Raw genomic sequence first — 25,622 nt, forward strand, 5'->3', positions numbered from 1 at the left:
CCATGCAGTCGCAGGGTACACCCAAGCCTGAAGTCCGATAAGTGTATCAAAATTATTATACACACACACCCCATAAGTACTTCTTCACTTTGGATTGTTTTCATCTGTGCACAGCTAGGAATTTCCTACATCCACTTACAGACAAACAAGGGCCGAGGGTACACAGAGGGATGCTGTGTGGCTGTTGGCGGTCAGATGTTCGCTGTGTTTAATTCTAAAAGGAGGGGTTGCAGATCTCACTGATTTTAGAAGAGGAACACTTCATGTTTTACATTCTGTAATGAAGGCATTTTGTTCCTTGTCCAGGACTTGCCTACATATTACTCATACTTGACTCGAGTGAATCACAAATTATTCAGTTGCTGATAATAAATTGAATAAATAAATAAATATGCATGGAACTGGTTTGGAGGCCCTTTATGGGCCTCCAAACCAGTTTGAAAAGGAGGCAGTCTAGCCGGTTCAAAGGTGGGGGGATCTCTTGAAGGATGTGGGGAGGGTGCTCTTACCCCTCCTGCCGCATTTCCCCTGCCGGCACTGCCTTTTAAAATGGTCCATGCAGCGGCAACTTCCAATCACTTCCGATCCGAGGAGGCACCAGGACGTCAAGGAGTTAAGCTTCTGCCCTGCCGGACTGTTTTAAAAGGCAATGCAGGCAGGGGAAATGAGATGGGAGGGGTAAGAGCACACCCCCATCCTTAAAGAGAACCCCACCCCACTTTTGAACCAGCAGGTTCTGGTTCTGTGCACACCACTAGCTGGTAATGTTGGTTTTTCAAGTTTTGACAGTCCAAAGGACTCCTGAGAATTTGCAATGAAACCTGAAAAGTGAGAGAAAATGCAACTGTATACTTTTGAAGCCAAAATCATGGAATAGCTCAGCTTTAGCTTAATGAGGAAAGATGTGTTCTTTAACAAAATTGATGACTAGGCCTGGCATGTGAATGACGCAACTGATTTAAATTAAATTGATTCTACTTCTGCTGGTAGTAAATTTGGCCTCTTAGCTATGTTGAAAAGGCCCAGTTTAGAAGTTACATTGTGCATTTACAAAAAAACATACTCACGCAATACTACACACAGATGGGGTGCACAAATCAGAAAGGGGGTGATTTGGGACTTAGAAGAGTCCTTGCTCCATACTATGCAGATGAGCAGAGCCTCTGTTTGGCTCTGCAACCCCTGCTCGTAGGTTTGACTGATCATCTGAACGGCCTTATGTATCATGTTAAACCCAGTTCACTCGTATCCAAAGCCATGACCATAGGAGGGCAATGGGAGCCTAGCCCACTCAGAGAAATTACTGGTTTTAAAAATGAAGTCCTTTGTCCTTTCTTATGTGGAAATATAAGGAAAGTGCGGGTGCAGGATTCTAGCCAATTTCTCACTAAGAATAAATTTGCTTTTGCCTCCAGTATTCTGTCCAGTGAGTGCAAAGAATAACTTGCAAGCACTAGAATAACTTGCAAGCACCAGGTACTTTTAAAATGTTTAATTAAACCTCATCAACATGAATACAATTAAGTAACTAATGGTTACTTCACAGTGTAGTTGTAGGCAAGTTACTCAGAAGTCAGCGTGGTGTAGTGGTTAGAGTGCTGGACTAGGACCGGGGAGACCCGAGTTCAAATCGCCATTCAGCCATGATACTTGCTGGATGACTCTGGGCCAGTCACCTCTCTCTCAGCCTAACCTACTTCACAGGGTTGTTGTGAGGAGAAACTCAAGTATGTAGTACACTGCTCTGGGCTCCTTGGAGGAAGAGCGGAATATTTAAAAATGATTTTTTTAAAAAAAGTCAGCCCCACTCTGATCAATGGGATTTAACCTCCGGGAAATGTGCATAAAATGGCTAGCTGTATTTGAAGCCAGAATACATGTGATAATAACATTGTTTCAAGCATTTCAGGGCTATTTTAAGTTGTAAACAGCATGCACATAGGGAATCAGTCCTGCTCAGGACCATGGCAAGGGTTAGAGGGCTGTAACACTTTGTCCCTGCTGTGCGATCCCAGTCTGGATTGGGGTCCCCCCCAACAGAGCTATTTTACAAGAGAAAAAGGCTTCCTTTGGTGCCCGTTGGACTGGAACTTTTCTCCTTGTCACATAGCACTCACGAAGATCAGGACCACAGCAGGAGCAAAGTGTTACAGCCCCCTACCCTGCACCACAGTCAAGATCTGGATTGGGGCCCTGTGCACATGCTAGATACAAAAGAAAATGGTTCTGGCATGCTTTCATTTATCTTATTAGCATCATGTGTAGTTTAGCCCTTAGTTTCTAGCTGTTGTGTATTGATTTCCGGCACCACCATATCCTTAGCTCTACTAAGGATCACAAAATTAATGCCTATGGACTTAATTTCAGTACATGCAGCATTAGTGTAGTACCACTGCAGATCTGTAGCAAAAAGATCTGGACTACAGGTCTGTAAATAACTCATTTTAAATGGAAAAGCTGTCTCTTTCCTACCTAGTGTTACACTTAAATTGGGTCAAATTAAATCGGGCACATCACATATTACAGGCATGGAGAACACATTGCTAAAGATTTGTGAAACTGAATCAGAGGTGCATATCTCAGCAATCTGGAACCAGCCAGTCTTCTGTTTTACCTTTGCATATACATTAGGGCTTCAGAAGAGAACTGAGCCCTGTTCTCTCTTATTTCCCATGATAGCAGACTGAGTTGCTATGGTAACCAGGTATCCCTTAATGACCCATCTTGGTGCCAAAAGAGTTTACATTAGATTACCCATTCAGGTGGAACCATTTTGCTATATTCAGAAATGCCACAAGGGCAATTACTTTGCTCTTTCCCTGTGATGTATCCTTCAGAAGCATAATATCAAAGCTAGCCAGAACTACAAAATAAGCAAACTAAGACTGCAGTCCTGTGGATGCTTACCTGGGAACAAATCCCACTGAAGGCAACGTGATTTAATGCTGGGTAGCCATCCATGGAATAAAGCTGTTCTTATATAAATACAGTAAGTATACGTAATATTCAGGACCATAGTAATTATTATTAAAAATATTTATGTACGTACTGCTTTTTGACAAAAAATGGTTTTCAAAGCAGTTTATGTAGCAAAGGGAATGAGAAGTCAGTTCCTGCTTTATGATTTGCAATCTAAAATATCTAATCAATAGATTAAATATTCACATTAATCAAGAGATTGATTTGGAGATTTAGAATTCTTCCCCCAACTCCTACTCCCCAAAATATGAAACTAGAAATAAATGAGACCAGGGTTTAAGGACAAGCACACCCACTGAGTACTGAATCCAACTACTTTCAGTGTGATTTATAGCCTAATCCTCTGCATGTGTACTTGGAATGAGCTGGCTTCAGTGGGGCTTACTTCCAGCTAAGTATGCATAGGAGTGCAGCCTTGGTTACAACTAATTTTAGTTGGATCAGGCCTTTGTATAATGAAAACTATTGCTCTAGCATATAAACAATGGAATAAAATTACATAAATTCATTACTATTTAGATATGTAATACAGTGGACAGTGTTTCTTAAAGCTAACTATGGATGGGATAACTGATTGTTTCATACACGATCATTTTATTCTTAATAGTTGAGATTTTAATAGCTTGCATCTTCTGTAGTTTATGGCAGGAAAATATACCAGTTTGCCATCATAGAACTTGCCATCTGAAAGGCTTTTTCTATTTCCAAATAAATCTTTCTATCTAAATTCAATAACTTATGGAGGTCTCAGTGCAAGTTAGCTACGACAGCTAACATATATTAATGACAGTTAACTACTAGCTCACCACCAAATTGAAATCCTGGACATAAGATAAAAATAGAGACGCTTCAAAGCTTATATTATTTTGGTGTATGCATTAAGTGGGAATAAAATGAATGCTTATGAATGATAGAAGGAAACTTGATCAATAGCATATTATGTAGCCTTTAAAAAAAAAAGAATCTTTCAAAGCTTATTTTCTCTAATAATTCAGCTTTATCTACCTACCTACCTACCTGTCTATCTATCAAATTTGTAGATCACCCCAAACTTCTATCTCTGGGTGGTTTACAACAACATAAAAAAAATTAAGACAAAAATGAAAACCTTAAAAAAATTTAAACCACAGTCGAGTTAAAAAGCTTGGGTGAAAAATAAGTCTTTAAGGGCTTTTAAAAGGTTGTCAGAGATGGGAAGGCTCTTATCTCAGCAGGAAGCATATTCCAAAGCCTCCGAGCAGCAACGGAGAAGGAACATCCCTAAGTAGCTGCCACATGAGCTGGTGCCAACTGCAGATGAACCTCTCTGGATGATCTCAACGGGTGATGGGGCTCATGGAGAAGAAGACATTCTCTTAAATACCTAAGAGATACCTAAGCTGTTTAGGGCTTTATAGGTTATAGCCAATACCTTGTATTTTGCACAGAAACATATTGATAGCTAGTATAGTTCTTTTAGTATTGGAGTAATATGGTCTCTCCGAGATGACCCAGTGCTGGCTGCTGCATTCTGTAGCAACTGCAGTTTACAAACTAGGTACAAAGGCATCTCCACATAAAGTGAATTGTAGTAGTCAAGTCTGGAGGTTACCAGCATATGCATCTCTGTTCTGAGGTCGTTTATCTCAAGAAACATATGCAGCTGGCCTATCAGCCAAAGCCGATAGAAAGCTCCTGTGGCCACCACCTCAACCTGGGACACCAGGGAGAGGCTTGGAAACAGAAGCACTCCCAGACTGCGTACCTGTTCTTTCAGGGGAAGTGTTGACCCCACCCTGAACTGGCAGATCAAGATAATCTCACAACCCCTCACAATAAGTACCTCCATGTCAGGAGCTTGCCAGCCCAAATTAACTGCTCATAAATCTTGACACAGTAACCAGTTGTAAATGTGTCTCAGATTTCAGCTTTACTGAAGAACATTTAGTTCAAATAAACAGTCTCAGAATGCAACACAGATAGTCCATGCCCAACAATTCCCCTTAATTCCAATAAAGCAGACCTTGTGGAGTTTCAGGGGTCTAGCTTCTAAAATCACAATCCTTCAGACCAGGGTCATCCAAATGGAATCCAAAGCATTGTCTCCAGCAGTCTGCTCCAAAAACAAGCTGCAGAATTTATAGCTGACAGCCAGGTGCACCCAATCCACCCCTGGCAGCTGCCACAAATTCAGTTGGTCTTGTGCTGCCTTTTTGCTAATAGCTGGGTTGATTTCCTCAGTTTGATCACCTGTCGCTTCTTTTGCCTACGTTCTCTAGGAGACAGTGGTCATTCCTCCTGTTGTCCAGACTCTGACCCTTCCCTCAAAAGATCATTCTGCCCCATTGGCACCTCCCACATCAACCTCTCACCCTGACCCGCTTCAGATGCCTCCCCACTCAGATCGCCGACCTGCCCTCCTCGGACATCTCCCTGCTTCCTGGTACATCCACGGCCCCCCTCCTCCCATGTCCTCAGGTGGGGGCATGACACTCCATCTTATTTGGATTCCGTTTGTTATCCTTCATCCAGCCCATCACTGCCTCCAGGCAGGCATTTAGAGAGGTTATGCCTTCACCTGATGATACTGACATGGAGAAATAGATTTGGGTGTTGTCAGCATACTGATGACACCCTGCACCAAACTCCTGATGCTCTCTCCCAGCAGTTTCATGTAGATGTTTAAAAGCATTATAGAAGCTTGAAGCACTGAGGGATGTCATGTAAAAGTTTAGATTTTGAAGAGCAAGGGACACCATCTGGAATCTGCCCAAAAGGTAGGAGAGGAACTACTGCAAAGCAGTGCCTCCCACTCCCAACCCCCTCAGATGCTTCAGAAGGATACTATGGTTGATAGTATTGAAAGTAACTGAGAGATCCAAAAGGACCAACAGAGTCACACTTCCTCAGTCAATTCCCAGTTGGAGATCATCCATCAGGCTGACCAATGTAGTCTCCACCCCATAGCCCACCTGAAAGACAGTTTGAAATGAATATGGTGAATATGTTTGAAATGATAATCAGTTTCCTCCAAGACTGTCTTGAGCTGGAAGGCCACCACTCCCTCAATTACTTTGCCCAGCCATGAAAAGGTTGGACACAGGCCTATAGTTGCTTAACTCTGAGGGATCCAATGCAGGCTTCTTCAGAAGAGATCTAATGATTGTCTCCTTAAGATGAGGCATCCTGCACCCCCTCAGAGAAGCATTTATAATCTCTACCAGGCCTTCTGCAACACCCCCTGCTAGATACCGTGTTTCCCCGAAAATAAGACACTGTCTTATATTTATTTTTCCTCAAGGAGACACACTATGGCTTATTTTCAGGGGATGTCTTATTTTTATTAAGTGTGGTACAACAATCTACATTTATTCAATTATAATTGAGAGAGACCCACAGACTGTTGCTGGTCAGTGTTGGGGAGCAGCAGCTTTACTGGTGTGTGTGTGGGGTGAGAGAGACCCACAGACAGGGGCATAACAATACCGGTAGGGGTGGCAGGCTGCAAGCTGAGGCATACGGTAGAGGGAAGTACGGTAAAAATCTCCTCAGAAAATCTCCTCCTCAAAAATTTCCCCGCCACCACCAAGAGGAGGGGAGATTTTTGAGGAGGAGATTTTCTGAGGAGATTTTTACCGTACTTCCCTCTACCGTATGCCTCAGCTTGCAGCCTGCCACCCCTACCGGTATTGTTACGCCCCTGTCTGTGGGTCTCTCTCACCCCCACACAAACACCAGGGGGATAGGGGAAAAGCTTCAGCAAGCAGCCTGCTACTGAGCCAGGAGAGATCACCACTATGTCTTATTTTTGGGGTATGGCTTATATTGCACAACTGCTTAGAAATCCTGCTATGGCTTATTTTATGGGTATGTCTTATTTTCGGGGAAACACGGCAGTATAAGCCATGTCAGACAAGTTTCATGAAAACAGGTGGTAGGCCAATTTCCAAGCAACTTGTCCACATCCTCAGGAGTCAAAAACTGAAACTGATCCAGCCTAACCACATGGGACTCGCTGGACACCTCCACATCAGACACTGCAGTAACTGTGAGAGCTGAGGCCTGAATACGAGAGATTTTATCCTAAAAGATGGAAAAAAGTTTCATCTTGTTTTGTGGGGAAGGGTGCAGAGGAATCATGCTGCGCAGCTCAAATATATTTGCCAACCAGTGTCTTATCAGTCAATTTTAATTTTGAATGCATGGCAGAGAAAAGGGGAACACACACACACACACCAGAATATCAGTATGCAACCTTGTTTCTAACTTGTAAGATGTTTTCAGATGTTTCATTTTACTTCATGACATGCAGCCCAAAAGGTACAATAATGAAGACCTTGCATAACATGCTTAAATAATTCCAAATTTTAATCTATGAATTAAAAGCAGCTGAGGACAAATAGAGATTTGGAGAAGCTGCACCATATGAGAAAAAAATCTTAGGAGACAATTATTCTGTTATGTGATTAATGCTTGTTGGCTGAATCCAGTGGATGACAAAATAAAGGTGTAATGGATTATATCCTTTGTCTCGGAGCAAGCTCATGTGAGGGAAAGAAATGCTGACTCATCCATGCAGAGCTTTCTGGCAAAGGCTACTCCTAAAACTCTTCTTTATTTCTGGTAGGTTCTAAAGGCTGCCACCACTACCCACTTATCAACAGAGCTTGACACATACATACACACACACACACGGCCTTCGGTGGAAAACCCAGGGAAAACTCTCTTTATTTTACTATTGGAAAAGTACACAAAAATCCTCCACGTGCAAGCCTACACGTGATGAGAAAACAAATAGGTGCTGAGCTCCTGAGGTGTGTTTTACACTGGAGAAAAAGCCCTCTTTCACACACACTCCTTTCTCCTGAGTTAAAAATCCTCTTGGATGAGGATTGTAAAATAAAAGAACAAAAAGAAAAACAGTTTTATTCAAATGCCACAGACTGCTTCCATCTGAGGCTTTCCCAGCTTTTAGTTACTGGTTAAAATACTCACTAGGTTACAAGAATACTTCAAAAAGCACCCCAGATGAAGTTGGGGTGACATGCTTTAAGAATTGTGGTTACCCAGTTGCAAGGAACAGGTATGTAGGAAAATGCAAAAACACAATTAAAACTTACAGAGTCTTTTACAATGCCCTGGCTGGATGGGAGAAGACTATTGTTTCTTAGTTTAGTTGTGTTACAGGTAAACAACAATAGACCAGTATCAGGGATATACAAAGCACACATCAAAGAAACAGAAAACTTTAATGCCAAATCAGTCTAAACAAACTTTCCCTTGACTAAACTTCCTAAAGCCAGAAGCCCTGGCTTCATTGCCTTGGACTCATCCAAACTCCAGGAGAGAATCAAGACCCTGCAGTTCTATCTTCCAAGAGCTGCAGTCCTCCTTCTCCTGCAGCCATACTCCATGACCACATGTTCTGCTCAGCACCCCAGCCTGCTTGTTCTAATAAAGCAACTCTTCTCTTTCTCCCAACGGCCCAGTCATGGAAAGAATATCTTTCTGTGAGTCTAGTGTTTGTTCCTGCAGGCAAACACTATAACTGTGGAGAGCAGGGGATGCACGGTTTCAGAGTGCTTCAGTATGGGGGCAGGACTTTTAGGCTCACTCATAGGGATGGTGTATGCAAGTATAATGCCCCAAATTTTGTAACAATTCAACAGAGCTAGTAACTCCTCTGATTCCTATGGAGTGTGCTGAGTTTCATCAGGTGTTACTAGCCATTAGGCCCACCTTGTTTGTAACTAAGGACTTAACTAGATTCATTAAGTTTATAAGGAAGGTGGGGGGACAAAATCAGGTGCCCAAATTCTCGTGTTTAGACAACTCCATAGTGTAGAGATCTTTCACTGGCTGTTTATTATTGTTATTGTTTGTTGTTAATTATAAACATGGGCCCACACATTGTGCAGCCATAGAAGATCAGAAGGCGAGCTACACCCTTGCAGAGGGGCTTTGGTGTACCTGCAGTGATAGGCTTGTTTCACAGCCAAATGTGGATGAAGGGGGATGAGGAAGTAATTTTCACTTCTTTCCCCTCCCTCCAAAAGTCCTTTTCATTTGAAAAACTATGTTCCTGAGGGATGTGTGATTTTTAATTCATAAATAAAAAAATTTCTAGGCCAGTGGTTCTCAACCTGGGGCCCTCCAGATGTTGCTGAACTACAACTCCCATCAGCCCCCACTACAATTGATTTTAGCTTTGGGAGTTTTTCCTATAATAGTGTTTATATTATTATTATCCAAATATCTTTGTGAAGCAGTATTGAAATCACCTCCCATTATTATATGTCCTTTTGACTTCTCTTCTGTTATCTTCATGAAGCCAGAATAAAAATTATGTTGATCACTGCTGGATGTTTATATTGTACAAGGGGAGCTTTCTACCCCCTTGAAGGATCCTGTAAACTAGGTTATAAAACAGGCAGTGTCCCAAGAAAGACACAACCACAGGTTTAAAAGTCAGAATAAAAATATATTTTATTGAGTACAGAATAGAGGTTGGGCTATAGGATGACACGTGGGTATTCCTGCATTACACAAGAACACAGAAGATGTTCATCATATGTTCAGGCTTGCTACTTTACCTTTGCTATATAGTGATTGAATGAGTGTTTACTAGAGGAAAATGAGGGGAGGAAAGAAGTGGTGGGTGGTCTGCTTAGTAGAAGGAGTCAGTGAAAGGATCTGGCAGAGACTGAGGAGAGTGAGTGAGAGAGGAGTCAGTACTAGAACCAAACGAGAGGGTATGTGGGAAGAAAACAGAAGAGATCCCAGAAAGTTCAGGGAAGGACAGAAGGAGAAGTTGGTCAGGAGAACCAGCAGGAGTCTGAGGACAGGAGAGACAGGCAGCTGAATGAGTTCAGGTAGCAAGAGGATGATGAGCCAATCCAGAGAACTGGCAGACAATCAGGGGAAGTGAGCCAAGGAAATTGAAAGAGTTTGGGGATTAAGGAAGGGTAGAGCTGACCAGGCGAACTAGCAAGAGACTGGGAGAGAGAAGGAGATGAGGCCAAACAAATCTGGGATAAAAGAGAAGGATGAGCGAATTCAGAGAAATGTTATTTAAATTATCTTTTAACTAATGTGGACACCGGTATTATCTCTGTTATGGTCAGGTTTTGTTATATTATAAACGTACTGTTTTATTATAAATGTTTGCTGGTCAATGGCCGAATAAACTTATAACTAACCTCTAGAAGACTGAGAGAGAGAAGGAAAGAAGGCTGAACAAGTTCAGTCTAGAAGAGAAGGAATAACCAATCCAGAGAACTGGTAGAAGATTTGGGGAAGGTGCAACAGGGACCAGAATGAGTTTGGATAAAGGAGACACAAGCTGATCTGAAGATTCGACAAGTTGAAGGAGAGAGAGAGAGAGAGAAGGAGAGGTGAGAGAAGGATTAAAAAGCAACCATGAGACCAACTGAAGAAAATTGATTATAAGGGGAAATGGCTTATTTGGCTATACAGGAAGAGCCGGCTAAGGGCGGAACTGAGGGCTGGATTATGCAGATAGTGGGGGAATGTTGGGAACCAGGAAATGGAATTCAAAGAAGAGGCAGTTTTCAGTCTTGCTGGTGGCTGCCAGTGAATAAATGGAAGAATGTTTTAAAGTTCTTGGGCTTTGAACTGACAGACACAGCAAGAGGAATGTGCAACTCTGGCTGCCTGTACCAGAAGGGACATCTTGCAGGTACCCTTGGCTGGAAAAAGATGATTAGAGGCTATTTCTTATGGACTTTGCCCTGCACTCCATGTGGAAAAGCAGCCTTTAGAGAGTGCTATCCTAGCACAAGCAGTATGTCATGTTGCTTATGTTTGTGCACAGCCTCTGCATAGGGTTTGCCAGGGTTCTTCTGCAGACCCCCAAAGATCCCTTGGCAGCTCCCAAGATAAGAACCAGCTCTTTCCTCTGAAAACAGCCTTGCACAGTTAAGATTATTATAGGAATGTGAAGGAGGTGAGGGGAGACATTAAAATATCTCCCGCACTGTTTGAGGCTTGTGGTCTGTTAGAGCAGATCCTACGGGATCAGGGTCTTTACGAGGGATCCTTTTTTATCCGGGGAGGAGTTGGCTGCCCTCCCCACTTTCTCTGGTGAAAAATAGAGTAGAATAAAAAACCTCCTAGCTTAGCACAGTGAAACCACAAGCATTCACACACACCCGTACCTGGGGACATGAAGGAAAATGGGAGAAAATTTCCAGAAGCAAGGAAGGGGAGAGCAAGGTACTGTGCTTATTTCTGCTCCCTCCTGCTTTTTCTTGTGGTTTTCAGCACACTTCGGTTGACTTCAGGAACCTAACACCCCAATCCCAATAGGGTTAAGGTTTCTTCATGGTTTCATTATCCACAGAGATAGGCAGGAATGAAACCCCCATGAATAAAGAGGACCTCCTGTATAACTGAGCAAAAAGGCACCTTTTTAAAGTGGTGGTTCTCTTTACTGAGCAGAGGGAGAGCAACTGCCACTATGCAACCCCAGCACAGCATCCCTCCAGCGGCTGCTGCGGGTATCTATCTTATGTTTCTTTTTAGATTGTGAGCCCTTAGGGGACAGGGAGCCACCTTTTTTATTTGTTTTTATTTTTGAACTTTGGTTGAAAAGCAGTATATAAATATGCATAGTAGTAGTGTATGTGTTCCTTGCAAAACCAATACATCATTTTTTTCTTTATATAGCAAATGAGAATACTGTCACCTTTTAATTGTCAAGTTTAAGCCTTTAACATGTCATGTAAATACCTTCAATTCATTAGTCATTTTGGAATTTAGTATGCAGTACTGTCACCTCTAAAACTTCAAACAATTGTTTTACCTCATTAATCATCATGATACTAACCGAATCATATTTGACAAAGATTTTAGTCAACATGCTGTGCAATGCAAAACGGGCAACTCCAACTTGCTGGGGCTGGCTTTCATGTGTTCAGCAGCTCTGGTGGATCAGAAATGCCTGTGTTGCATTGCACAGCATGTCAGCCATTAAGCTTGAATAGATAGGATTCTCCAGTTATACCTGATCCCTTTAAGTCTCAATTTTTGTGTTAAAATGCAAGTCTTTTCCTTTTGTATAAAATAATTGGGTGTAAGCGTTTCAGAATTTTCATCTTTTACCATAACCTCTTTTTCCTTTCCACACATAAAAACAACCCTGCTGGATCAGGCCAAAGGTCTATCTAGTCCAGCATGCTGTTTCACACAGTGGCCCATCAGATGCCTCTGGTGGGGGCGTGCCCTCTCTCCTGCTGTTGCTCCTCTGCAAATGATATTGAGAGGCATCATGTCTTTGAGGCTGGAGGTGGTCTATAGCCACTAGACTAGTAGCCATTGATAGACCTGCCCTCCATTAATTTGTCTAAGCCCCTTTTAAAGCCATCCAAGCCAATGGTCATCACCACATCTCGTGGCAGAAAATTCCATAGATTAATTATTCACTGTGTGGAAAAGTACTTCCTTTAGCGGGTCCTAAATTTCCCAGCCTTCAGTTTCATGGGACGACCCCTAGTTCTAGTGTTGTGAGAGAGGGAGAAAAATTTCTCTGTGTCTCCTCTCTACCCCATTAATAATCTTGCACACCTTTGTCATGTCCCTTTGAGGTCACCTCTTTTCCAAACTACAAAGCTCACGATGCTGTTGCCTTACCACTTAAGGAAGGTGGCTTTAGGCCCTTGATTATCTTGGTCGCCCTTTTCTGTATTTTTCCCAGTCCTACAATGTCCTCCTTAAGATACGGTGGCCAGAACTGCATGCAGTACTCCAGATGTGGCCACACCCTAGATATGTATAAGGGCATTATAATATTGGCATTTATATTTTCAGTTCCCTTCCTAATGATCCCTAAAACTGAATTTTCCTTTTTCACAGCTGCCACAAACTAAGTTGACACTTTCAACTAGCTGTCCACCACAACCTCAAGATCTCTCTCCTGGTGAAGTCACTGACAGCTCAGACCCCATCAGTGCATATGTGAAGTTGGCGGGGGGGGGGGGGTTGTCCCAATATGCATCACTTTACACTTGTTTACACTGAACCACATTTGCAATTTTGTTGCCCACTTATCCAGTTTGGAGAGATCCTTTTGGAGATCCTCACAATCTATTTTGGATTTCACTACCCTAAATAGTTTAGTGTCTGCAAATATGTCCACTTCACTGTTATCCAAGCTTCTAGATCATTTATGAATGTTAGAGTACTTGTGCCAGTATAGATCCCTGGGGGACTCCACATCTTGCTTCCATCCATTGTGAAAACTGTCCATTTATTTCTACCCCCCCCCCTTTCCTGTCCTTCAACCCATTACCAATACACAATTGAACCTGTCCCCTTATTCCATGACTGCTTATTCAAGATTCAAGACTGATTATTCAAGAGTCTTTGGTGGGAAACCTTGTCAAAAGCTTTTTGGAAGTCCAAGTATACTATGTCAACCAGATCACCTTTATCCACATGCCTGTTGACACTCTCAAAGAACTCCAAAACATTAGGGAGGCAAGACTTGCCCTTGCAGAAGCCATGCTGGTTCTCCTCAGCAAGGCCTATTCTATATGTTTAACAATTTTGTCCATAAGTATGGTTTCCATCAAATTACCAGGCACAGAATTTAAGCTAACCATCCTGTAGTTTCCCAGATCTTTCCTGAATCCCATTTTGACAGTCATAGTTACATTTGCTACTTCCCAGTCCTCTGGTATAGAACCTGATTATAGGTACAAGTTACATATTTTTGCTAGGAGATCAGCAATTTCACATTTGAGTTCCTTCAGAACTCTAGGGTGTATGCCATCTGGCCGTGGCGACTTGTTAATTTTTAGTTTTTCAAGACAGTTTAGAACATCACATTGGCCCAGTTCTTCAGCCTCCAAGCCTGAGAAGCTTGGTTCCTGAGCAGGTATATGATCAGTACACTCCACCATGAAAACAGATGCAAAGAACTCATTCAGCTTCTCTGTAATCTCCTTCTCCTCCTTAATAATCCTTTTCATGCCTTCATCATCTAAGGGTCCAATGGGCCTCCCTGGCAGGTTTTCTGTTTCTGATATATTTAAAGAAGTTTTTATTCCCCTTGACACTTCTAGCTATATGTTCCTCAAACTCTCTTTGCATCCCTGATTGTCTCCTTGCATTTCTTTTGCCAGAGTTTGTTACTTTCTGTTCTCTACATTTGTGCAGAACTTCTATTTTCTGTTCTTCCCTTTTATAGCTTCCGTTACTCAACTTGTAGCCATGCTGGAGTCCTCCAGAACTAGGTGGTGCCTTTCGTCCTTCTTGGTGTACATTCCAACTGAGCTTCTGTTGTTGTGGTTTTGCATAAGTTTCATGCTTTCTGGAGTGACTTGACCCGCCTGACTTTCCCTTTTAGCTTTCTTTTTACCAGTCCTCTCATTTTTGAGAACTTTCATCTTCTGAAGTCCAACGCATCTGTGTTGGACTTCCTTGGCAATGCTTCACTCACATATAAGCTGAATTGGATCACACTCTGGTCACTGTTCTCCAAGGGTTCCACACCTCTGACATTTTGCACCAGGTCCTGGGCACCACACAAGATTAAGTCCTTCTCTTTGATTGGTTTCATGACCAACTGTTCTAAGGCACAGTCATTTAGCATGTCTAGATATTTGGCCTCTCTGTCAATACCTGCACGTTCTGCAAGATACCTTCTTTGATCCTTAGAATACTACAATAAATCTTAGTTTTTTATCAGCATAAATGCCTCCCATCAGTTGCAGCATTTCTCTCTAGGTGCCTCTGAACATTTCAAAATAAAGCCACCTTTCCAGAGCAATCTTACAAATGGGAGTAAAGTAGAAAACACTGCTTTCTTCTCCCCATTATGGTGGCAGCTACAGAAATAACTTCTGAACTGCAAATCAGGGGAAATGAAGAAAGCAGAAAATGATGAAAAGTAGTAACCCCAAATAAGGATTAGCAATGAGTTGAACTTACAGTGTTGCTTTCTGACATGTTCAGGGTTTTTCCTTGGAACTTGTTTTCAGTTATTTCAGCCCTGGAAATGTAACAGCCCAATCTTTTGGGCTGGTGTGGCGGTGCTTGCCTAACCTGCACTGTTGAATCGATTATGTGAACCCCCTGTCATTTGGAATAAGAATGGAGGATTTCCAGGCCAAGAAAAATGACTTCTGGGTGTTCTTGAGCCTGGTATCTCTCTTGATTAAGTGATTAAACTCGAGCATTTTGCATATGATGGTACAAATGGAGAAGTGGTGGAATATGAAAGGTTAAGGGCCTTCTAATCTTGAGCTAAGCTTTGTCTGTATTCTGCATATTGAGTTGCCTATTGAATTTGTGGCTGATGGATGCATTTAAATCACTTGTAGAGAATATCATGATTCTCTAAGCAGTTAAATGGACAGCCATGCTACTTGGTTCTTTAAAGTGAGGGCTCCGTGAAGAGTACTTTTATAAATAGAATAAGCTGCTTGAAAGTCTTTATAACTGAAGCATTCAGTCAATAGGTTCAGGGCAGAACTATACATTATGTGAAAACATGTGAAATATGTAAACACATCTTACTAATAACATTATAAATGGGAGAATTCAACACAGCTGTCACATTTTCAGGATCAACTTTTGCAGTAAAAATGGAACCTTATGAAGATTAACTGTTGCACTAGTAAAAACTGCACCACGAATTGTGAACTCCTGTGGTTTTGAATGAAATATCTTATTCAGAAACCTGAATGCTGCATCTCAAACATCATTATCGGGACCATAGCTGAAAGGAACGGAAGAGAAGAAAGGCAGGATCAAATTTTCAGGGTTGTTCTGCTATAGAATTCACAGCTACCTGGCTGTTGTATTATCAACAATTCTGCTCGTGCTGAGAAAAGAAAAATGTACAATGAAGACAACATGTGTTGTCTTCAGGCTCAGAAAACCAAGTGGATGAAATGGCATCTCTGAGAAAGGCTTTGAGTTGATCAAAAGAGGCTCTCCAAACATCTTTGTCCAAGACCAGAAAGGAACAAGAGATTTTTCTATAGATTATTGCTGCCCCACTTTAGAAGCAGAGCACAGTTCTTTGGTTCCCTGTTCTGTTCAAATTCTCCAGTACGGAAATACAGGAGGCCCTCGTTTTTCTTTTCTTTTTTGCAGGGGTTCCATTCCAGCCTATTGCCATGAATAGAGAAACTCCAAAAGAATAAACCTTGAGCCTATGGGGATTGGGAGATATGAGCACACTTAAATGTGCTCATATCTCATAAATAGCAGGAGAAGGGCAGAAATAAGGGTATTAAAGTACATCATATCACCTTGCTCTCCAGCAGTGCCCCCAACCCTCTGATTTTCAAGCTTTTTTGTGGAAAAGTCACAAAATGGCCACCAGAAATGATAGCAGAAGTTATTTCTGGGTGGCACTTAGCCACAAACAGTTGAAAATAACCCTAGTTTCAGTGCACAAAAACCCCCTAGGTCTCTTTACTGAGAATAGCTGGAAATAGCCCTACTTTAAGGTGCACAAAGAAACTAGGTCTTTATTAGGGATGTGCGAACCAGCTTGAGGTCAAGACGGTTCACCATCAAGCTGGACCAGGCCCAGTTTGGCTCGACCTCGAGTTGAACCCCACCCCTAGCAAGCTCGAAGTTGGTTCCGGGCATTCTAAGTTAAAATAATCAACCAGGCCACGCAGAGGCCCATTGGGCATGTGCAGCGGTCTCCAAAATGGCCACCACAAGCAGAGGAAGGGCCTTTAAAAAAAATTTAAGTTTATTTAAAAAACAACAACACACACCTAGGACCCCCCCCCAAACTGGCTCGAATTCAAACTTGGGTGGGGGGGGGGGACAAAACCGAACATGCCCAGTTTGGTTCAAGTCTGGTCTGGATGCAAACCAAACCAGGCAAATTAGTTTTGTTCACACCCCTAGTGTCTATACTGTGGATTGTTGGAAATAGAGCTATTTTTGTCCCATGAATAAAGAAACTGGATCTTTATAATCCACCCACGAATAACAGAAACCATGATAGGAGAACCCATGAAAAACAAGCATTAAATTTCATGCTTTTCTTTTTCCTGTATTCTTTTACCTCAGAGGAACATGTAAAATCCTGCTTGCTTATCAGGTTATAAATTTCCCTACCAGCCCCCTTACATTTAAACAGTCTGCAGTATGCAGAAAGAAATATGGATTTGAAGAGATCTTTGTTTCAAAGTCCTTCCTGTAATTCTCTTATTATATATAATCTAATTTAGCCCCAGTCTGTGAACTGCCTTATGAGAGTGAATAGGTTCATTTCTCCACCCTTTGGGTTACCATTCCAGATTATGGTAATTTAAATCATTTCACTTTGCTAGAAAATGGATTAAGATCAAGTAGAGATTTCTAATAAGAATTTTAATCTAAACTGCATAAAAGTCTCCGTCAAAAAGCTGATAAGTGAATGGACTAATGTTTTTAAATTAGGAAAACGTATTCCAGGAAATTAAGTGAGAAGGACTCCTCAATTCATTTATCTCTAGCAGCCATAACAGGACGCTGTGACACAAGGGAAGAATTATATTTTTACAGTTTGCTTTAATCACATGCTTGACTGAACTTCAGATGAGCAGACTGTTTGGTCTTTTACTGGATTATTAGTTGACTGGCAGATGCTGTGTTAAGAAACCAATTCCATAGAATGGAGTACATATGGAACCATTTTATGATACTTATTTTTGCTATAGGGTATGCAGCACTTGCCTCCATGTTCCTAGGTTGTCTAAGATTAGCATATCTCGTATGCTAGTGTAAGAGCCTGTAAATAGTCACTGCTTAATAAACTATTTATTAAGCTGTGGCCTACTCCTGAAGAGATCTCCTATGGCAGGGAGCAGGCAAAACTAAAGTGAAGTAAAGACAAATGATTGCAGACCAACAATATGATTCCACAATATCTATGTATAATTTTCATGAACATCATTAACAGGAATAATTGTCATCAAACAGGTGAAGAGCATGAGACACATCTGAAGGCAGTGGAGGTATGAGGAAGAGAGTATAAGCTAGGGTAATGAGAGCTAAGGTAATAAATGGCCCAAACTGGAACAGTAAACAATATATGGTAAGAGTTTCCTAAAAAAGGGAAATAAAGATCTCTGATTCACAAGGCCCACTGAGTAGCATGTGTCTGTGTTTGTTTTTTAAAATCCTACATTTTGGTGTAGTGGTTAGAGTGCTGGACTAGGACCGAGGAGACCCGAGTTCAAATCCCCATTCAGCCATGAAACTAGCTGGGTGACTCTGGGCCAGTCATTTCTCTCTCAGCCTAACCTACTTCAGAGGGTTGTTGTGAAAAAGAAACTCAAGTATGTAGTACACCGCTCTGGGCTCCTTGGAGGAAAGAGCGGGATATAAATGTAAAAAATAAATAAATAATAAATAAATAAATAAACTACTGTTGAAAGCATGCAAGTGCTATGAATTTATTTGTAATTTCAGTTTAGTTTCTGTTCTTGGGCAGTTTGAAATTCAGTTTGTCTTTGGCTAGACTAGATCAGTGTTTAACAATTTTGGAGTCATGAACCAGTACATTCTTCGTGCGCAGTTCCCAGAACCAGCAGTTAGTAAAGGGGTCGCCCTCCCTTGCCACCACCCCTACCCCCCCCCCAGTGATGTCATGTGCAAAGTGGTAGCCCAGGGTCCACGGAGCCCAGGTGAGCTCTCCAGAGCTCATTTCTAGGCAGGCAGCCCTTGCTGCTGGATAAAGTTTTTTTCACTTTCTCAAAATAAACATTATCCAGCAGAGAGGACTACCTGGAAATGAGCTTCAGAGAGCTCCCGGCGGTGGCCCCAACTGGCCAGAAATTGTTTTTTGCAGGGTGATTTTTATTAGTGATGCCTCACGGACTGGTACCCAACTCCTCACGGACTGGCACCGGTCCACGGACCGGCGGTTAAGAAACACTGGACTAGATCACAGGTTTAGCATTGGGGCTTAGAACACAAAGCTATGAGAAGCCCCACTTTGAATCCCAACTTAATCAAGTGCAATCAAAAGCCTGAATATTGCACCTAGGTACCCACCAGCATTTGTAATAATGGGGCCCATTCAGATGATACCTTAGCAGCCCATGCAATTAAAAAGGGGCAAGCGCAAGCATGCTTGTCATGCTGTTTTCTGCATAAGTTCCAACAGCTTCCCAGCATGTCCTTTTATAAATGATAATGAGAAATTGTAGCTTGTTTATGACTACCGAATATGTTTGAATGAATCCTTAATGAGATGTTATCTAAAGTATGCGTGTTATACCTATGTAATGACTTCCATGAGAGTGTGCCAGCACACTCTGCCCCCAAGTACAGCATTTGACTGAGGCGACAAACACTGTGTTTGGCAAGTGATTATCCCCTAAGCTGGTTCACACAATACCTTACTACTCACACAATTAGAAAGGAGGTGCACCAAGAGCGTGCGCATCTTGATGTCTTCTGCAGATGTCTGGATGCCCTCCAGGCATATTATCGTGTGGAGGGGCTATTAATCTGAATCCAAAGAATCACATGTTCATCATTCAGATGAACAGCTCCCCTTTATGATAAAGGGGAATGCAGAGTGCGAGCAGTGCTCAGAAATGTTAGTCTTGTGATGCAACAGCATACAGGCGGCCTGGAGGAGTTGTGCAAGGGCTCCCAGCAGGGCCCCCACAGCAGTGTTCTCTCTAATTCTTTTCATCTGTGTGCAGAATGAGTTTTGTTCTGGGCAGCAGTATCAAGGCGGTGTGCGCACACATGCATTCAGAGTGGGACCTTCCTGATTCACCTGAGCGGGATCTAAAATTAACTGAGCGGACATCAAAAAACATGTGAGCGCACACATATGCACACACACATGCACACACACTTTAGAGGGAACGCTGTCCCACAAACCCCCCCCCCCACACACTTACTCATGCACTTCATTGCTCAGCATGTCAGCCACTATGCCCACAGTTCAGAAGATGAATTGTGCCTTTGAATGTTATAGCAGAAAATGGTGGTTTACAACTTTACAATGGTGGTTTACAACTGGTAGTGTCCACACTTTGCGACAGCAGGTTTTCACTACAGGAAAACATACACCTATCAGATCATTCACATTCAATACTTATAAGTCTATCATATGTTTCTCATGTTACATTAATCATATTCACATTATGCATTAGGAACACAAACACTTTCTTGGTGTCATATGTAAAAGTGGTCCAAATGTATAATTGAAGTCTATACTGAACCAACACTGCCCACGTTGGTTCATATTATGGACCTTATGCACATGGAATGGATTCAAGTGCATCCCTAGTGTAATGTTTACTTGTCATGCAAAACAAGATCAGCTGCCACCTTGAATTGATCACATTTATTCAATATTCTTTGAAATAAGCAAGGATTTTGAAGCACATAAACAATCAAATAGAGCCACAGAAAAAACATTCACGTATAAATAAGATGCACTATGAGAAACACACAATATTGAAACAAAATACTGTACATTAACAACATCTGAGAGACAAACAGTTCAAATGATAAGTTTTATTCACTATAAAAAACTTGACTTTTTAAAGAAAAATATAGATCCAATATAAAGGTCTGATCCTGAGTACTATGAAATCAATGGAGATGATGTCATCCACTCACTTCATAGGCAACAGGATCAACTCCTTTGTTTGCCTTTATAGGCACTTCAATTATATATTATTTTTACAAAGCCTAACTTGATAACTATTACAAAAATGACAAACATCAAATTAAGAGTATGTTTCAGCAATTTTCAGGAACATAATGCAGAAATAGGTTAGTTATCCATGCACAAAATTGGGAGAAAGCTAACTGATTCGGTTTAGGAATAATAACTTACTAGATTCCTTTTCACAACACAAACATTTCAGACTTCATTTTCAGTAATGGATATATCAAGTTTTACATTTTTCCTAAGTCTACTGAGAATGCTGGCACTGTTATTTCAAAGAGAAACTTGTCATTGCTTAACTTATCATATTCGTTCTGTAACAACCACAGAAGTTCATCTGAATTTGGTAAAAGCACACACTATTGTAAGATTAGAGTTTCTAAAGCTGAAAGTACATTACAAGGTAAACCATGAACTTCACAAATTCAGTTTTAAAATATTTTCCCCAAACTAAAAGCTGCAGAAATTTTGTTCTTAAATAATCTACAGAAAATTCTGGAGCAGCTAACATTTTAAATTTCTTACACTTTCTTCATCTTAAAAATATTTGAATTAATTCAGTAGCCCATCCTTTTGAAAAATAATGCCCCCAAAAACCTGAAGTAGATTACAAATCCCTTGTTTTAATCAGTGTGACCAAAGGTTTGTCGTCAGGACTGTAATCTTCATAAGCAATTGGGGTTGCATCATACATTGCAGGTCGAGATTTCTTTCCAAACCTAAACCAAAAAAGATAAGGGGGTGGAGTATGAGTGGAATGACAGGTTGATAACACAGACATGCTCATAGTAGTAAATCCAGTTACTCATTTTTGGGCAAAGAAATGTTGTAACTTTGTTTATGAAATCTATAATATGCCAAATATTGACACGTGTTGCCATTTATTACATGACATGTATTGGTTAAAATTTTTCAAGGATTCAGTATGTACAGGGCAGGGCCGTCTCAAAGCTCAGGGATGCCCTAGGCAAAGCCCGCCTGGGTGACCCATCACCCACCCAGATGCCCTCCTGGCCACAGCTTCTGGTGTAGCTAAACACTGTGGGGGTGGGCAGACAACGGGAGTGTGTGGCTGCCCTCTTCGCTGCCACCACCTCTCTCTACCTCCTTATAGCAGTGGAGGGAGGGAGGATGATGACGAACACCTGCCCACACATCCACTGTCCTCGCCGCTGCCTCCACTTGCAATCACTGCCCTTCCTCCCTGCTGCCACCGCAAAAGCATGGGCAGAGACGGAGGTTGCAGGGAGGGGGTGGGAGATGGCTGAGCCCAGGTCCCACATGACCCAGGCTGTTGCTACAACTCCCCACTTTGCACCTTAAGTGGGCACTTAGTTCACTTTACAGGCGGTACAGGGCAAGGGCAAGCTTCTATAGTCAGCAGAATCACACAGTAAAGTCATTCCTCAACTGTACCATTCACATTGCAGGTGGAAATTTTTTTGTTTGAATGTTCCTCCTTAAAAAGCACTCCCTCCAGCTTCAAAACAAAGCTCATCAAGTAAAAGGCTTCAACTTAGCCTTCACCTTGAGAAGGCATTATTCTATGCACTTCTTTTTTGTGAGAGAGCATTCAAATATGCAACCCTTTGGCTGCATCCTGAAGTGGAACAGTCCCAGAAAGGCTGTACTACTTCTGAGTATAAGAACTGGCCCAGAGGTCAGTTTTTCCTACTAAAGAAAAAGAAAAGCTTGTATGCTTGAGAATAATATCAACCAAAGCACCCCAGGCTCCTACACTGCAAATACAGCTAAACATTCCATGTTGTTTTGGCTGAGTTAATCCATTGATTTAATTAGGCAAGTAGGAAAGTAGTAAGTGTGCAGTCATTGGTCTATCATTAATCCCCTTTCTGCTGGGAAGAGTGATCCTTAGAGAACAGTCCTTAGAGAACTGGTCTGTCAATGGATGTGGGAGGGAACAGATTGCAATCTAATAGGAGTAGAGAACCCATTTATTGGCATCTAGTTTTTGAAGGCAGGGGTGAGCTGACTTCAGTCTTTCATCCTCTGTTCTTTTCTCTTTTTTTGGTAATAGTTCCACCAATGTGTGGGAAACATAAAAAGCAAGTGGGCCTATTCAGAATTTCTTAACAATTAAATACATACTGGTCTGTGCTAAGTGGTCCTGATTAGGCACTCTTATTTAAGAACTTAAGAAATGCCTTGTTAGATAAGATCGAGATTTGTTTTTTTACAAGAAACCTAGCAAGCAGTAAGTGATAGTTTGCAGGCCACCAGGAATTGGCCAGTATGTCTATTGGTGGACCAACGTCTGTGTCCATTGCTGTTCTAAGACTGAAAATCTTCAGCCCATTGCTGTTCTAAGAGAGTTGCTTGCCAGGGAAAAATCAAGTGGCATTCTAGAACACAGGAAAGATGTCAAAGGCTTGTATTCTCTATTAAAAATGAGAGTCAATACTTTTCCTTCAATACAATATAGGAAAAAAATGTTGCTGCTTAATTTCTACCAAAAGAAGGGGAGTATGGTACTGTTACCACAACATTTCTCTCCTTTGGTGAGGCGGGGAGGAATGTATATAATGGGGAAATGCAAGTTGTTGTTATGTAAACAGCAAGAAACCTGGAACAGACTCTGTTTAAATATTTAAAATTAGGTTCAGCAATAGCAAGGGATTTCTCCCAAGTCCATATAGTAAAAATGAGAATGAATTTTATCCTGTATTATGTCATGTTATACTTATTAGGGCAACCTGAAGTTTCTTTCCCACCATTTAATATAATGACCCATGTCTGAAAGCAACCACAAAAAAAGTTTGTGTTTTTTTATTTTAAAAATATTATATTTTATATTTTATTCATTTTTATTTATAATGTTGTGAATGTTTGTGACAGAATGGTCTGCATTGTGCTACTGAAAATCGTTTAGGTTAGAGGGACAACCTCATCTTACACTTTGGATGTGTATCTTCAGCTGCAACATGAAAAAGAGAACACTAGATCCTGCAAAATCTTCAGGTTTTGATACTCAGCTTATATTTCCTGGTCTAAATGTCCCCCAACCCACACAGCTGCTATTAAACCTACAGCATAGAAAAAATACAGTTAACTAATAGTGGGGGTGGGGAGTTTTAAATGGGAAAAACCCTGCAGAGGAAAAGGTTTAACTGTCCCTCCATAGTGCCACTGATCAAAATTGGAGTCCACAACAGCTGGTTTAAAGAAAAAGTAGAAATGGTAGAAGATCTGGTGATCTCCTGCATCTCATGTAGTCTCACCATTAGACTGCAGGTGAAGGCTTAGCTTATAGAAAAATGCTTCTATACAAAAATTATTCGTGCACATAGCTAACTAGAGACCAGACAGAAAGGCTAGGCTAGGACTTTCTTCCTGACATGCTAGTTTTCACTGTGAAAAGTGTTCTTTTGTAACACAAGGAACATTCAAATCATATGTGCAGCTTGCAGTCTGAAGAGATACAGTCAAGAGACAGGGTTACCACTGTCTGCTGTTCGTGAGAAATAGGCCTATATTTCCCCGTCTACCCCAACAAACCTGGCATGTCGGATCGAGGCAATGGCACTACTGAATTCACTGTCAATGCTCCTGCAGTTGTAGAATTCCTCGTATGCTGGTCTTGATGACCCTTGATATTCAATACGGCTGATGCGACAGATCCCCACAATTAAGATGATCAACATCAAGACGAATGCTACACATAGGGCTCCAATTATTATGTAGAGAGAATGTCGTGGCATATTCGTCAGGCTCTCTGCCATATGTCCAGACTTCCACTGTAGATCTGAAAGCAAGAAAATGTATTATTAATATTATTGCTTTACAGTGCCGATACTTTTTCCCAGAGCCAAGTGAGGATTCAGCTTCACCCACTCCCAGTGTTTCTGCTTATGTTCCTGACAGAATAACATTCTGCATAAAGTTCTAGATTAAAAGCATAAAGGTCTAGATTAAAAAAAAAACAGAAAAATAAAGAGTAATGGTCTTGTTCCTGTCTGCCATTTAACCTCTCATTTGGATCAGATTGCCCTATGTGATTCCTTTAAAAAGGGTAAACGAATAGTAGCATCTTCTTACATTGTATTTTTGCTACAACTGAGGCAGATTCTGCCACTGATCCTGCCCATCCTAGCACCTGATACAGCTATGAAACTTAAATCTCAGAGAGCTCCTGGCGAGACCTTCCATGCTACCTGTGTGATCGAGAAGTGAAGCACATGACCCTTAACTTGGCAGAGCACTGAAAACCAAAAATACCTACGGAAAATATTCTGAAAACTATGTGGCAACTACTCTCAACCATTAAAATTACTGGGAAAATTTGGGATAATCTCTACACATTTTAAATTTATTTTGCCACATATATAATTTAAAGTTGTAATCTTTTCTAACTGGGTAAAGAGGCACCATTAAAGTGGTGGCTCTCTTATAGTGGGAGAGGAAAGCAATTGTCACTGTTGATTCTAGCACAGTGCATTTTCTTGTGTCTGTTGCTAGTGTCTCCCTTGAGTAAGATTTTTAGCTCCTTTTGGGACAGGGGACCATTTTTTCATTTCTTAGGAATCTTTTGATGAAAAGTGCTCTCTTGCTCACTCTCTCTAGATCTATCTATATAATAAAATCTACTGCTTTCCAACTGCTATTACATTACTTTAGACATGACATCAATTATTTATCTCCCACATTATTATCCCTTTCTTCATCAGCCTAGAAACTTTTAAAATAGTGTTTATTAATAATAATTTTAATACTACCTGCTGCCATTCTCAAAAGAGTACCTGCTTTCACTATTCTATTTTCACTGGCTAGAATGCTCCATAAACCTTGTTGTTCTGCTCTGTCCATCTGGAACTATTTGAGTGACTTCTGTTCAACTCAAAGCAGCAGTCTGCCCTGGCCAGTAAAAATTAAATGCTTTATGGACACCAGCACTGCTGAGCTGTACCTGTGCCTGCGCCTGCGCCTGCAGTAGCAGTATTTTTGTTTGTTGCTTGAAAGTTCCTGGGGCTAG

At 41.4% G+C, this 25,622-nt stretch overlaps 1 protein-coding gene and 1 long non-coding RNA gene across 6 annotated transcripts in view; one reads left to right on the plus strand and one right to left on the minus strand.

Moving 5' to 3' along the window:
• Positions 1 to 25,622, plus strand: part of LOC128348914 (uncharacterized) — a 76,936-nt gene that overhangs the window by 7,503 nt on the left and 43,811 nt on the right. The gene's annotated exons all lie outside the window — the stretch shown is intronic.
• Positions 20,288 to 25,622, minus strand: part of DNER (delta/notch like EGF repeat containing) — a 284,163-nt gene continuing 278,828 nt past the window's right edge. For both annotated transcript variants that reach the window (XM_053304644.1, XM_053304645.1), the window contains 2 exons: positions 24,149 to 24,395; positions 20,288 to 21,351 (listed from right to left, as the gene is read on the minus strand). In XM_053304644.1, the coding sequence (XP_053160619.1) occupies positions 21,240 to 21,351; positions 24,149 to 24,395 (359 nt within the window). In that variant the 3' untranslated portion in view covers positions 20,288 to 21,239. The remainder of the gene's footprint in view (positions 21,352 to 24,148; positions 24,396 to 25,622) is intronic.

This window comes from Hemicordylus capensis, chromosome 3, assembly GCF_027244095.1.
Source record: "Hemicordylus capensis ecotype Gifberg chromosome 3, rHemCap1.1.pri, whole genome shotgun sequence".
Classification (NCBI taxonomy): domain Eukaryota; kingdom Metazoa; phylum Chordata; class Lepidosauria; order Squamata; family Cordylidae; genus Hemicordylus; species Hemicordylus capensis.